The 14,677-nt window shown below is 35.2% G+C and overlaps 1 protein-coding gene across 1 annotated transcript in view; it reads right to left on the minus strand.

Annotated features, from left to right (window-relative positions):
- Positions 1-788: 788 nt before the first annotated feature.
- The window catches only part of LOC103780484 (triadin-like), a gene marked incomplete at its 3' end in the record, with an annotated part of 61,436 nt that continues 47,547 nt past the window's right edge, over positions 789-14,677 (minus strand). Inside the window, exon 5 of the mRNA XM_008948171.1 lies at positions 789-839. Within this exon, the coding sequence (XP_008946419.1) occupies positions 789-839 (51 nt within the window). The remainder of the gene's footprint in view (positions 840-14,677) is intronic.

A 14,677-nucleotide genomic window follows, 5' to 3' on the forward strand; every position in this document is an offset into this window, starting at 1 on the left:
TCCAGATGACCCTGATTAGCACAGAACTAGAAAGTTAACACTAGAGGTGTATATACTATAAAAACATGCAAAGAATATATACAGGAATGAGTTCAATTGTGTGAGGGAGGGTGCATGTATATACATACACAGTATTTTTAATAAGCTCCCTTCTTGCTTCCTCCTGCCATTACTAAGCAGTGCACTGGTACATCAGAGAGATGCTCATCAAATTTTGTATGGCCTAACCTTTACAGAGGAGACTTTCTTAGGCAAAAAATCTGCATATATCCCAGGAAACTTCTTTGTTTGCATGACCTCTGAAAACCAGTGCAAACCAGTTTCTCTGTGGATTTTTGGAAAGTAATAGTTAGAAGAGATTAAACAGTGTGAAAAAGAGTAGGTTCTTAATATAGAAGCTTTCCTTATCTCTGATACACACCTGGCTCGCTGTTAACTATGACCTTCTAACTTGGATGGCACCCCCTGGCCTATAAATTTGCTTTCTTCCTTGCCCAACACACTTCATGCCTTTTGCAACAGAGGAAGTTCTTCAGCACTCTACATTTCAGCACCTTCTCTATGAAATAGATTTCTGGATAAATATGGGCAGGAGAATCTTATGAATGTCCATTTACAATATAACCACACAAGCAGAAAATGACACTGTTAGTTAATGTTGTTTGATTTTTTTTATCATTTTTTTATCATTTATAGTCTGTGCCATCAGCTGTAACATGTACAGTTAACAAATACACTGTATATTACATACATGTATGTAGGTAAACAAAAAAAAAAAATGGATTTACCTTTTGGTGGTGTTCGTTTTTCATGTCTCTCCAATTTCTGCTTATGAATTTCTGAAAACAATGCAACATAGAGTTATCAATACTAAAATAATTTTCACACACAAAATTATCAGATACATTCTCATAATAAAATATCATCAAATATCATAGCAGAGCCATGGCTTTATCATCTGCATATTCAGAATTATATAAAAAAAAATACCATTTTTATATATATATATACACAAGCATATATATATTTTATATATATATTTATATTTGGTAAAAAAATATAGCATTAAGTGACTGTAATAATTAGTCTGCTTTCAGTTGAGCAATTCAGCTACTCTTAAAGTCAAGAATAGGTTTTGTTGATCTGTAACAGCTACACAGTAACATCTGTTGGTCATGAAACAGAAGAAACACTTGTTATAAATGTTTCTATTGTCTTGAGTTGTTTACCAGGATTAACATTTCATGTTTTCCAAATTACTTTTGGAATGAAAAAAAAAAAAGTTCTTTTTGCTTCATTTGTACAAAAATTACAGAGATAAAAGTTCCCAGGTTAGGGATAGTTGTCTTGGAGAATGGCTTCTTTTAATTGCTGTGTACCAAAGCACCAAGAACTGCCTTGTCAGAAAAGGAAGTGGTACAGTAATTACCTGTTGTTGCTATGATGTCTGCTTTGAGCAAAATTCCTCAGCTGTGACACTGATATTAAATTACTGCTATAGACCTCTGTAACTGATTCTTTCCTGTTGTCTTTACTGTACCCAAGCCAGTATAATATTGAAAACGCAAAATGTTAAATTTGAGAAAACGTAAACCAGAATTAAATCAAGCTTGCATCGCACTGTTTGGATACATTGGTAAAAATTTAAAGGACATTTAGTGTAGATGCACAATAAGTTCATTAAGACTACACAAAGTGCCAGGTTTATAGTATTGTGCATATACTTCTTCCGGTAAGAAAATGTTATAAAATATCAGCTCAAATTAATCTTTGACAAAAGCACTGGTAATTTTCACTAGACTCTATGGGATATGCATCCTGCATTTTAGGGTTAGTGTTGCAGAGATGCCTTCTTGTATTTTAGGATTTGGTTTGGTCTGTGGGGTGTAAATAACAAGGACACTGACCCCAGAATTAATCCAACAGAGAAAAAGTTATATGTATTACACCCCAACTCTAAGGAGCTAATTTAATGCCCATTGAAGACAATTAAATACTTCACTTATATCATTAGTTATTCATTCAGGTTGTAACAGGATGCATGTTGACAAAAACATATAGTAGAAAATAGTATTTTCCCTTCCCAAGACTGTAATCTTTTCATAGGTCCCTGAAATAAATCCAGAAAGTTTTATTGGATAGCAGTTGCTGTCTGAAATAATAATTGTGTCAAGTTCTCAAGAAACATAACTATTCTATGATATCAGCCTACGTTGTCTTTACATAGAGACAATATTATTTCACTGAGATAAAGGGTAACAAAGGCTGAAATACATACCACTGGTAGCCACTAATGTATGGCAGCATAACTAAGCAAATGATATAAAATATCATTCAACTAAAAGGACTTTTTATTCAGTTTCCATCTTATTCTTTGCAGGCTGATTGTGTAGCTTCTTTATTGTTCTATAAACTTTAAAGGTTGCAATTAGAAAGAAATAATTTCTTATTGATTTCCTGTATTTCAGCTGAGCCTGGATTATTTTTCTTTCTGCAACTATGCGAGGATTTTTTTTTCTATTGACTGTGAAAATCCATTTTCTGGATTTTCAAACTTTTCCTACCTCTTCTCCTTGAAAGGGTGCACAAAGTAGTTTAAATAGTGTAAGTGGTGGCACTGCTGTAAGACAAGAACAACAAGAGTATTGCTCACCAGTTCTGAGCACATATGAGTGGTTCTCCATGCTGCTGCTCCACACTTCCTCCAAACCCTAACTTAGTGTATTTAAAGAAAGCTGAGTCACCTCATCTGCATTATAACATACAGCAGAGACATATCTCATCCAGCTCAAGAAGTCATCCTACACACAGAGGTGAAAGAATATGGTCCACTAAGTGATAAATCATATTGTTAAGACAGAGTCATCTACACAGACACTATTCCTTGCTTGCCATAAGAAGCTTCAGCTCTGCTGAGTTCCCACCATCTGGTACGTGCCTCACTACAGAAAATAACCTCTTTTTCTGGGGGGGAAAAAAGAAAACAAACAAAAAAACCCCATAAACCTTTGTTATTTTAAAAAAAGGCTTTTAAAGTTACTGTGGGTTTAGGGAATTTCTTGCTGCTAGTTTGACTGCAAGTCTGTGTGGAGCAATGACTGTAGAGCTGTCCAGCTAAATAAGCCTCACATTGTATCAGCAGTGAATCTGACTTGACACAAATACTTCAGTAAAATACAGAGAAGGATACATTCTGGACAGCTCTGTGCACTCACCTAACTTACTGCTACAATTAGAATACCACACATCAAAGAACCCTACAAAAATTTCTTGACATGAAATACATCTTTATAATACATAAGTGTGTATATATGTTTTCATATATTACAAGGTGTGCCATCATTAAGATCTCTTCACAAGCTCCCCATTATAGCTGGAATCATCATAAAAAAAATTCAGCTTGGAATACTGCAATTCTGAAATATTACAACCTAAATTTTCCCAGCAAAAATAAAAATAGTCTCAATATATGCTCATCTTGATCAATTGACAAACGATAAAAAAGTGGCTAAGTCTAAAATATTTTAAATAAGGAAACACGCTAGATTATTGGAGACTCTTTTTTCTGTTCTGAAGATTTTGATGCTGTTTGCTTTATCTTTTATGACAAATAGCTTTAATTTTCTAGTAATCACATCATATCTTATTGCTGAGTTGACAAAGTGGCCATAATATCATAGAAGACTTACATGGCCAGTTTAAAGCATCTAATTTATCTCTATCAATATGACACATTGTTAATAAATCCTAAATATTATGAATTCATGTTTAGAAAAATGACAGAACCAAACAGCAGCAAGGATAAGCTTTGTCACCATGGCGACCATCCTGCTTCTTGATGAGATGACAGTACTGTTTATTAAATTCTTATAAGGGAGTATGTATTTTAAAAGCATAGTTTGTTTTCTTTGATTATCAAACAGACATGAAAAAGTATCTTTCCCCTTGCTTTTCTTGGGTTTTCAATGGATAAGTACTTTATTTCCTCAAATATGGATATTGCTTGACAGTGACTTCTTTAGACCTTGGGTCTTGTGCAGATATACAGAACATGCAGCATGATTATTTTAAATAACTCCAAGAAGAGAAGATAGTAGTCTCTTCACTGACCATTTCAAGATGTTGAAAGGAAACGTATTGGACTATATTGTTAGCAGGTTAATATATCTACTGTTGATCCAAAACAGGCCCTCACAATCTGCTGAGGATCAGTATCACGGGCAATTTTACCAAAAATTCCTGCTTAACTATCTGTTTGGGCCTCAGTCCTTATCCAGCTAATTTTTGATTGACAGCAGTTCACAGCCTCTAAAGACAGGTCGGCTCTGGCTGTGCACTGCAAAGCCCCACCTCCAGGGCTTTGGTGCAAGAGAAAAAGATTTTTCCCTCTGAATTTGTGTGAGCTGGTGATGGAGCACTGTGCAGGTTTACCTCAATGTGAAAGAAGATCACAGCCCTTCATGGCAGGGCATGGGGAGATTCTCTGCGTTCCTGAAAAATAATTCCCTTCCTCATCTGCTCTCATTTTTCTGATTCTGATTTTTTTTTAACTCCTTTTTAAACACTGTAAAATATATAGCATTATTCTTAGCTATTTTAATTGTATTATATTATGATAGAACCTATAGATCTCAGCCCACATTAATTTCTGTAGGTACCACATGGAGTTATAACATGATATATTATCCCATCTCTGTAACACAAGAGTTCAAACTTTAAGAGGGCTACATTTCATGTCTTAGTGGGAATGCAGAGCCCTGCATCCTGCTTCATTAGAGGATGAAATGGTGAGTAGCAATCTGGCATTGCTAAAATAGCTCCTAGACTTCACCCTCTGCTAAGCTTCCATTTTATGCATGAAAAATGCCCTAAAAAAAACAGCAAACCAAATAAAATTGTCAATGCTCTTGAGAAGCAAAGTGAGCAAAAAAGAGATTATTGTCCTCATCTGAAACACAAGAATACTTTACTCCAAAAAACACAGAAAGTCAGCAAAAGAACTAGGAATTTAACTCTGATCCCTGACATTCAGTATTAACCCCTCATGCTTAGAGCCATCCTATTTCTACTTAAATACTGAAGTGATGGTGGAACATAAGGTTAATGTAGGTACTGTTTTAAAGGTATAATTTAACAGATGGAATTTCACTTGAAATGATAATACATTGTTCTTTCTAATCAAATTTTAACAGTTGGTTGTCTTTTTCATAATCTCTTGCAGATAACAAACAGTGATACACAACTTCAGTGCTTTGACTTTTTTTTTTTCCTTATAAAAAATCTAAGTGTAAAAGGAAAATTAGTCCTATTCAGAGTTCTGGAGAACCAGAGGTTAATAATTTGCTTTTGAACAGTTAAAACTCTTACAGCTATTGCCAGCAATTTAATGGGGCTATATCCTTGCTAGTTTATCAAGACTAATTGGTAGCAGGCAGCTGATTATCCTAAAGAGCTGGTGGAAACAGATACTGAGGGCAAAGCAAGAATGAGTGGTGTTAAGAGCTTTAGAAGATGAGAGGGATGTCATTTCTAATGTGTTTCTAGACGTTGTCTGTATGAAGAATTGCAGTCAATGCTCATGCTGCTGGTATTCTTAGGATAAATTTGCAATTGTGCAGCTGATGTCTATTTTTAATCTAGATAGTACCAGCTGGTGAAGGTGACGGTTATTCATGTGGGGCTAGGAGGAGAATAAAGGAAGTTGTGCATTTAGAGCATCTTCCCGCTAACTACTAATACATCAAACAGCTGTACTCGGGGGGGGGGAGAAAAAAAACCTTCAAATTTTGCAATAGGAAAAAAACACAGGGGGAAAGAAAAAAAGAGGAAATATTTAATTCAGGAATTAAATTGGTGCATTGTGCCTATATGAAGGAACCAATGACAGTGTAACAGGAGGCTTTAAGAACTAGCATTCAGTGTTGGAGTGACACATATTAGTTTAGCTGACTTTGCTACCAGCTTGCTAGTAGCATAGTCTTATCCCCAGTGTATTCTTAGACCTTGCCCTGTTCTGAGGATTCATAGCAACCTCAGGTTGGAGTACAGAACAACTTCTTCCTGAAGTCATGCATCATAAGGTCTTCCTTGAAAATATTACAGGATATGAATCGCTTCTTACTGTTGAAAATGTTGAACAGTTTGGGTGTTCATCCACTGCGTGAATTACCAGGCCATAGTGCCTCTTAAGTATGGTTTCAAAATTGTTTACCAGTCTCTGGAAATCACAACTAATATTTAGAGTGAGAATGAAAGTTTAATTTTTCTTTCTTTTTTTTTCTTTCATATTTCACAGAATTATACAGTGACTTTTTCATTGCTGTATGAGACTACTTTTGACAGCGGTCATAGAAGACAATTTCTTAGTCCTCTTGGTGCAAGCCCTCTGCTCCAGCATGTATTTACCCAAAACAACATGCTGTTCTAAACTGTAAATTTTACTGTGAAGTGATGTCGATTGATCCTAAACTTATTTAGCAAAGCTCAGCTACTTTACCTTATTTGCCTTGATTCCTTCCCCTTGATAATTTGTTTGGAATCACTAAACAGCTATCAGAGATGTGGAGAACATGACCCTGAAATATTTCTGGACAATTTACCTATCTTGAGTAGCATACAGCAAACAAGTAGGCTTTGTGTTCCCCCAAGAATGCAGGGATTTAACATGGCCTTCGAGATATATGTTAAGCCTTCTTTATAAAGCCAGAACAGGACAAAAATAAATAGATTAGATTCCAGTTCAACAGATATTCAATTGTTTCCACACTATTGCAGTTTCTGTAGTCTATAATAGAAATTCACTGTAGATGACCTGCTGACATCTTCATCATCATGCTGAGGAGTGCTTCAATTCCAGGGTAATTTCTTATTTTTATTTTTACAAGACTATACAGTGGAGGAGATGCGTTGTGAAGAAGGCATTTTCAGAACAGTGGGCATGTTATTTTCACAACACCAAAACATCCCAGCCTATGTGAAGATTTTATTATAAGCCATACTTTCATAATCTCAAAATTTCTAAACTGAATTTATTCTATTTCTCCTCTTCTCATTATGTAAAAGACAAACACATAGATTTTTTCAGTATTGTTGAGTTTGAAACAACATTCCTTTGCTATAGAATAAAACAGCTTTAACAATTTATAGTGAGTAGAAGTGTATCATTATATTTGTAATTATTAAAACAGTTTTAACACAAAACCACTGATTAGTGTCTTTCTGCTTTGTTGTCATATAGTTGGACATTTTCATGTATCTAGCAGGGTTGCTTAAAAACTTAATCCCACAAGCTCTTTCAATACAATATTGTCCTTTAGATTGAAAGCCTCAGTTTACCAAGGCAAATGAATCTTGATGCAGTGCACAACCATTTATTTTCCTTCTTTCTAAAGACTAACTAATTTTTGGGGTTTTCTTTTCCTTCTGGTAAGGTTTCCATTTGCAGTAGAAAAACCCTATCTTAACAGCAATGGTGCACCGGGGGGGTTGTCACCCTAAGGGAAGAGAGGAGTGTGAGGGTGCAGATTACTTTCCATTATCTTTGACTAATTATCCTGTAAGCAGCACCGGCATCCTTCAGGAAGACTGTAAACAGACTGTTTTATATAGAGAAATTTTAATCACTGGGCTTTGGAAAGAATTAAAAGATCTTCAACACTAAAAATTACGTACAGAAAAGTAATTTTTATTCCAAGTATATTGTCCTGGTTTGAGCTAGAACAGAACTAATTTTGTTCAATGAGTTTACTTTTTAGTTAATTCTCTTCTAACTGCATTTTCTGAAGTTAACAGCCTTTTTGCAGACAATGTCTGCTTCTAGCAGTGATAACACTCGATGTTTACAGTTACTACCACGGATTGACATGCAGAAAGGCTTTTGCTGATGCTTGCTTCTGTGGAGACCAGATCACTGCTAAATCTTGTGTATCACATTGGGAATGCAGTAAGAAGTCGCATCTGCAGGGAGGAGTGGACAGGACAGGTGACCCTAAACTGACCAGAGGGTATTCCATCCCATATACTCTGTATTAAGTATAAACTTGAGGGATCACAAGGTTCACCCTCTCTTCTTCAATAGCCAGTGTTTTAAGAGGACCTTGTCCATTCTGCCTTCAATCCCAATCTACGTGTTCCTGAATCCAGCTCCTGAATTTGGTTCCTGTCTGCCACTGAGTCCTATCTGGGACTTCCCCAGTACCTACCCAGAGCATAAACAGTGATGTAATTACTGTCAGGGGATTGGGTTCAATATTGGTTTCGTATATATTTCATTTTGCTTTTATTATTTTCATTAAGGCTGGTTTAGATTTTTTTTCAAATCAATAAGTCTCTCTTCCTTATTCCCTTTCTCTTCCTCTTTGGAAATTGAAAGAGATTAATAGAGAGTGTCTGCCATTTGTCTAGTGACTGGCCCAGCCCTAACCCTTAACATATATAAATATGTTAAGGATGTTTTTTTCATTCCCAGACTGCAGTTCTGTATTTTTTTTCTGAAATGTAAAAGGAATGTTAATTGTACTTTGATTAAAAAAACAAACAAACAAAAAACCCCATACAAAAACCCTAAACCAAAAGAAATCAGAGATGTAGCCATGTGATCAAAACCAGGCCTTTCTTCTCTTTCTGAGGAAAGTAAAATTGTCTTGACACCTTTCTTTTTATGGATTCCAACCTGCAAAGATGTTACTGGACCATTTTCAAATTATGCTTTTCATAATCAATTTTATCATTTAATTGAATGTAATTTTATGCAGAAAAAATACAGAACTTACAGACCTCTAAGTAGAGCAAAATAATATATTTAATAATATCTAAAGTGTCTAATGTTGATTAGCATCAAAGAAAGTTTCTTTGATATGTCTATTTAATAAGGATTTTTTTCATTAAAGGAAGAAAAAATAGAAAAAAAGAAATCACAAGACTAACCACAGTTCCTCTGTTCAGCTTTAAAAAGATACCAGCTCTGCGGATCCTTTCTTAATGTATTAGTCTGCAAAAAAATATATTCCTATAAAATCAATCACTTTTAGATCCAATTTACTTTTTTTAGGGGTCTGCAGAAGCGTGAGACTGTTTCTGTGGGTCATGAGCATGAGGCTCTACTTGCTGTATACCCTCTGTGACACAGTAATAGATCTGAGGGGATCTGAGTTCACTCAGAGACATGCAGGACCCCCAGTTTTGGTGCTGTGTGTTTGACTGAGTTTTGGAAGACTCTTTCAATTCCTGGGTCAGACATTTACTCTGTCTCAGGCAGAGTAGGCTCCCAGCCAGGGGGGCATCTTCCTCACCCCTCCTTAGGGTGACAGCCTCCCCAGGGCTCCATTGCTGGGACTCTAATGAAAGTAACATGGATAGCTCCACTTAAAGTTTTCCCTGATTTAAGAGGATAGCTTAAACAGCTTCAAACCTGTGTGCTGCTACACCTCTGCACGGGATTCCTACTAACCATATGGTTCAAAGTTATCTCTGTATCTTTTGAAAGACAGCTGGCAAGTTTGGATTAAAATGTTTCAGCTCAAGTTGAACCTCAATCACTATTCTTCAGCAGGCAAAAGAATTATAATTGAACATCCCTGTTCCGTAGTGGTACATAGCTTCATTTCATCTAGATAATACGGAAAACATTTTATTTACATTATAAAATTCTATTTTTATGGTGGATATGCTATTACTGTATTGATCAGATAAAGTAAAAAAAGATGAGATTGTTAAAAGAACATTAATAAGAGAAATGGATGTCACAAAAATGCAAAATGCAAAAAAATATGTGTCTGGAAAAGCAGTTCAACATCTGAGATTTGAATCAATCAATGATTTTCATCTTTTAACACAGTGTGTACTTTACACGAAGGTATGCAAAATGCTGTGTAGTAAAGTGTAGCCTAGAGAGACAGTGAAAGCCTTTTAGAGAGATCTATAATAGCAACTCATACACAGAAAAGTTAATATTACCATATGGCAACATAAAAGAAACTAAATTTAGAAGGCATTACCAGTACAAATAGATATATTCTTTAGGGATGAATGGAACTGCATAATTAATTTCTAAGACATACATATATCAACCACACTGGCAACTCAATTTCAGGTTGCTTCTAGGGTATTCTGAATTTCTTTTCTCTAGTCCATTTCCAATTTTTTTATTGGAAACTGTTTTCTGAACATGACTCTCATCCCCAGAAAATGCACTGTCTTTCTTTAATTTTCCAGATTTTTTTACTGTGTAACAAAAGGACTTCTAAATAGTAAAAGATGATGTTTTGATTTCAATACTCAGCCCATAATTTTTTTTTTCCATGTTAGGCAGCAATGTAAATACTTCCAGATATTTTTCTGATATTACTAATAAAAAATTATTATTTAAACGTGTAACTTACAGTTATTTTAAACTTTAGAAAAAGCTTTTAGCAAGATTTTTTAAATGTAAAAACCTTAATAGGCACCTGGTGGCTTTTAAAACATCCTAAGGTACTCTGCTAGTCATCAGCTACCCTAGAAAGAATGCTGCAATTCTACCATAGGCCCTGTGTCATTTCTGCCAATCCCATCCTAGGTATGAGATACTGTGTGATACCTAAAATGGCACTAGTCACCTTTGTTTATTAACCTGAATCCTGACCAGTAGATTTCTAGTACGGCAAAAGGTTGTTGCTTGACAATAATGAGTTAAAAGTAAAGCCTCCAAATGTATACAAGACTTCTTTAAGGTAACAGATGAGTATGACTAATTGCTATTTAGCTAATCATGTGGGATTTTGAGAAATGAAAGTGTTGTCTTCAAAATTTTGTTTTGAAAACTCTCTGACTTCAGCAACTTACTGCCCAGGTTGTTTTGCTCCTTAACATTAATGTACATATTATCTTGTGTTCATAAAAGAGGCAGATGGATCATAGCCACAGAAGAACTGTGTCCATGTTGAATTCACTGACACCATGTCTCAGGGTGTCCCTGACTGGGGCAAATGGCTACAACAGAAAACTGTTTTGGGAAACTATTGCTATATTTTTGACCTTTTTTTGTATCCTTCCTGAACTGGTCACTCTCCTGGGTGAGCTGGATTTTGGTCTGCTCATATATAACCAGTCTTATGTACTTAATAGATGAAAACAATCTGGCACACATTAAAAATTGCAGGAATAAAACCTTAAGTATTTGTCAGTAAGTATTTGTTGACATGTTTTTCCCTACCCTGTCTGTGTACCCAAACCAGTTCATCATAGGCTTATGCAGGCCATAACATCAAAAGCAATTTCAAATTCAAAATAACAAATCCCTTATCAATATTCTCTAAGCAGGTGCTTATACCTCTCACCTTTAGCAGGCAAAGCGGTTGTAGATTTTAGTTTGGTCATTCTTAAAACGAGATGTAGGAAATTATCTGATCTGAGGACCTTTTGGGAGCATTTTGTTGTTTTGTTTTGGTTTGTTTTATTCAGATTTATACCAAGATCTGAACAAACAAATAGTTTGTGCTGAATAAATTCTCAGTGTCCTTGGGATGAAGAGGAGATTAATGGGAATGACTGTCTGGAGGAATAGAACCTTGGCCAGAGCTGCTGAGGGTAAGCTGGTGTAACCAACTGTACCCTTAGAAGTTGTTGTCTATTTGAAGAGAAGCATGACATATATGTCTTCAGCTTATTAATAACCGGCCTAATACTCAGACAATAATATTCTCATTTGGACTGAAGACAGAGGGATAAGGTGCTTTGCCAAAATATTTAATTGTAATTAACAAAATTTTTTGCAACTTTTAACAGAAATTTCTGTTGTTTGTGGCTCCTTGTTTAAATTATGATTTTTTAACTTTTTTTTCCTAACAAAAGTTTTATAGACTAGTAATAATTACAGGATCACTTCATGTAACTACTGTATAGACCTTTCTATCTCACACATAGGCTAAGCCACAGAAAATTAGAGACTCCACAAGATAAAGTTGGTATATAATAATCTTATGCCAATAAAAACCTATTTGGTAATACAGTGATGGTTAATAATGCCATGACAGTGCTTTATTTCTTAGTCTGCTTTCTAACTCCAGTGTCTCTACTGAAACCTAACCCTAATGAAAATTACTACATAGTGACTGGTGTGTCTGTGTGAGAGAGAGAAGGGAGAGAGAGTGAGAAAGAGTGCGAGAAAGAGAAAGAGAGAGATAGGATTTATTCTAAGTCCAAATATAAAATCGAGGCAGGATATCATACAAAGACAATTTCTTAACTTTCAACATATAAAGTAAAGATCAAAAGAATTCTGACCCTGAAATTTTTTCCAAACATTTCCAACAACATACTCCCGAGACCATATACCATATTCATGTTTCTTAGTGAGAATTCATCAACTACTATGAAGAAAATGTTAATTTAATATGCAAAAACCACTGCTATGTATGTACAGCTTATCAGGTGCCTCGCTGTAGGAGGAATTCATGTTCAGATTTTAAATTTTAGGTCACCCATGTATAATCTGGACTGAAGTTCCGTAACAGCCTAAAAATTCCAAATTTAGCCATGGATGACAATACTGAAGTGTCTGCTCTTGCAGAGTTTTATACTTCATAATTTCAAATTTTGTGCACTAGATATCCAATGTCTTTTCCAAATTACCAACTGATGCCAGGAATGTCCACCAAAATATAATAAATATTTCTCATTTTCTATAACAATAATTTCTAGTAAAAAGCATCAAAACATGAGAAAACATGCAGCTGCCAAATAATTGAATTTGTCTCTAAAGGTTAAACTGACCCTGAAAGAATGAATAAGATTATCAGTCATAACCATTGTTCTAGAATGAAATGAATCCTGAAACATATTAAACCTGCAAGAAACAGTTATTAGGCTTCTCAATATCTTTTATGAAAAATGCTCTGCAGTTTTAGTATGTTGAAAATATGTATTGTTAAGAACTGCAATGTCCTCTATGGAATAATCTTTCACTAACTCCACTGAAGAATACTTTTTTTCCCAGCCAATATAAAATGTCCACTCTTTTCCAATTATTAAAGATAAATATTAGTGATAAGACTTGGACTGGCAAAAATAATTGCAATAAAAAAGGCACTTGAGAGGCATTTTCATACTTTCTAAAGGATTATGAAACTGATATGTCTTGTTGCATGTTCATGCCCATTGTCATTATTTGTACTTTTAATAGCTTTGCTTTGAATTTACATTTCTAAGAAGGTGATCTTCGCTTTCATTGAGTTTGTAGTTATCATTGCACTTTTCTCTTCTTACTTCATCACTACAGTGTCCTTACCACTCCCCTTCATTTTTTTCTAATATGTAATTTTTTTTGTGTTTAGTACCAGCAATCTTACTATTTTTTCAGTTACTGTATTCTATTATAAAGTAAATTTTGTGCTAACATTTTGGCATTCATAAAACCTGCTAGTCAACAAAGGGAAAAAAAAAAAGTGAAGACTTATCTTTACACCAAAAATAGCTATGGAGATTTTTCAAAATCTCTCAGCATGTTCACGAATAACAAAATAACTGCAGGTTATACTTAAAAGTCAGGCATAGCAACTGTAATGCACATTTCCAAAGTGAAATTTGCAAAAGGTTGTCTGCAAATATGTACAAAAACCAAACCTCTTCATCTTCTGGAGAGAGTAGTGGTGTAATGTACAATCTCACACTCTCATTGGGTCTTTTGTTGTTGTTGTTTAAGATGTTCAAATGCCACAAACATAAGAGGCAACTAAAGAAAGATCATTCACAAAGCTAGCAATGCTGCACAGTGGAAGGGACTTTGATACAGAAATTACCTTTTATATGAAAATAGAAAATACTCCATAACCTTGAAATTTGTCTCTGAATTTGTGGATCTAAATACTAACATTTTGATAAACCCAAAACCTCCAAATTAATTTCTATAGTTGAACTTCGTCTGGGTCCAGCCCTAGCAGCCATCACTTGCAAAAAAATCACAGATTAAATGTCTTGTTTTGTTTTAGAAAACTTCAGAAGGCTTTACCTTCTGTACTCATGAGCTTTAACCCTGGGTGTGAATTTCACTGTGCCTAAATTGAAAAGCTGTTGACTAAACTGTGTCATGGAGCTCTCAGTAAACTTCTATATAAGCTTAGACATCAGCAGTTCAGCTCCTTGATGTTTACACAGTTTTAAGAGAAGTCTGCAAAAGAGAGAAAGTAACAACTCTGAGGAGCTCACAGCTGTCTGTCACTGAGCACACATGCACAATAATCTGCACTGATGTTTTTAAGGGACTGCTGGCTTCAGGCCATATATATTCTACTTCTGTAGCCCAGAAGGAGATAATAAAATCAAGTATAATCAAGGCCAGACCCTAGCCGCCAGGGTGAAATTGAGACATCCAATCATCTGGAGATGGTAACAAGTTATTAGAGGATGTTGATATGTCAAAGTTTATGGTTATACCCAGAAAGGGCCTTAGACCACCTTTTTCATCAGTCCTAGTCAAGAAACAGCTCTTTGCAGGGAGGTTGGAACTCCTTATTCTCTGAAAGAGTGAAAGATTTTGAGCACACATCCAGGAAGTGGGATAGCACACTCAAAATCTATTTTACTGCCCAGGCAGATGAAGCATATTTGAATTTGGACCTTTTCACATCTGTGCATCTGAGTTAACCTATAAGATGTCAGATTCAGAGGAATCACCAGCTCCTTGTCCATTTCCTTCACATTA

This window comes from Merops nubicus, unplaced genomic scaffold (assembly GCF_000691845.1).
Source record: "Merops nubicus isolate BGI_N331 unplaced genomic scaffold, ASM69184v1 scaffold13259, whole genome shotgun sequence".
Lineage (NCBI taxonomy): Eukaryota > Metazoa > Chordata > Aves > Coraciiformes > Meropidae > Merops > Merops nubicus.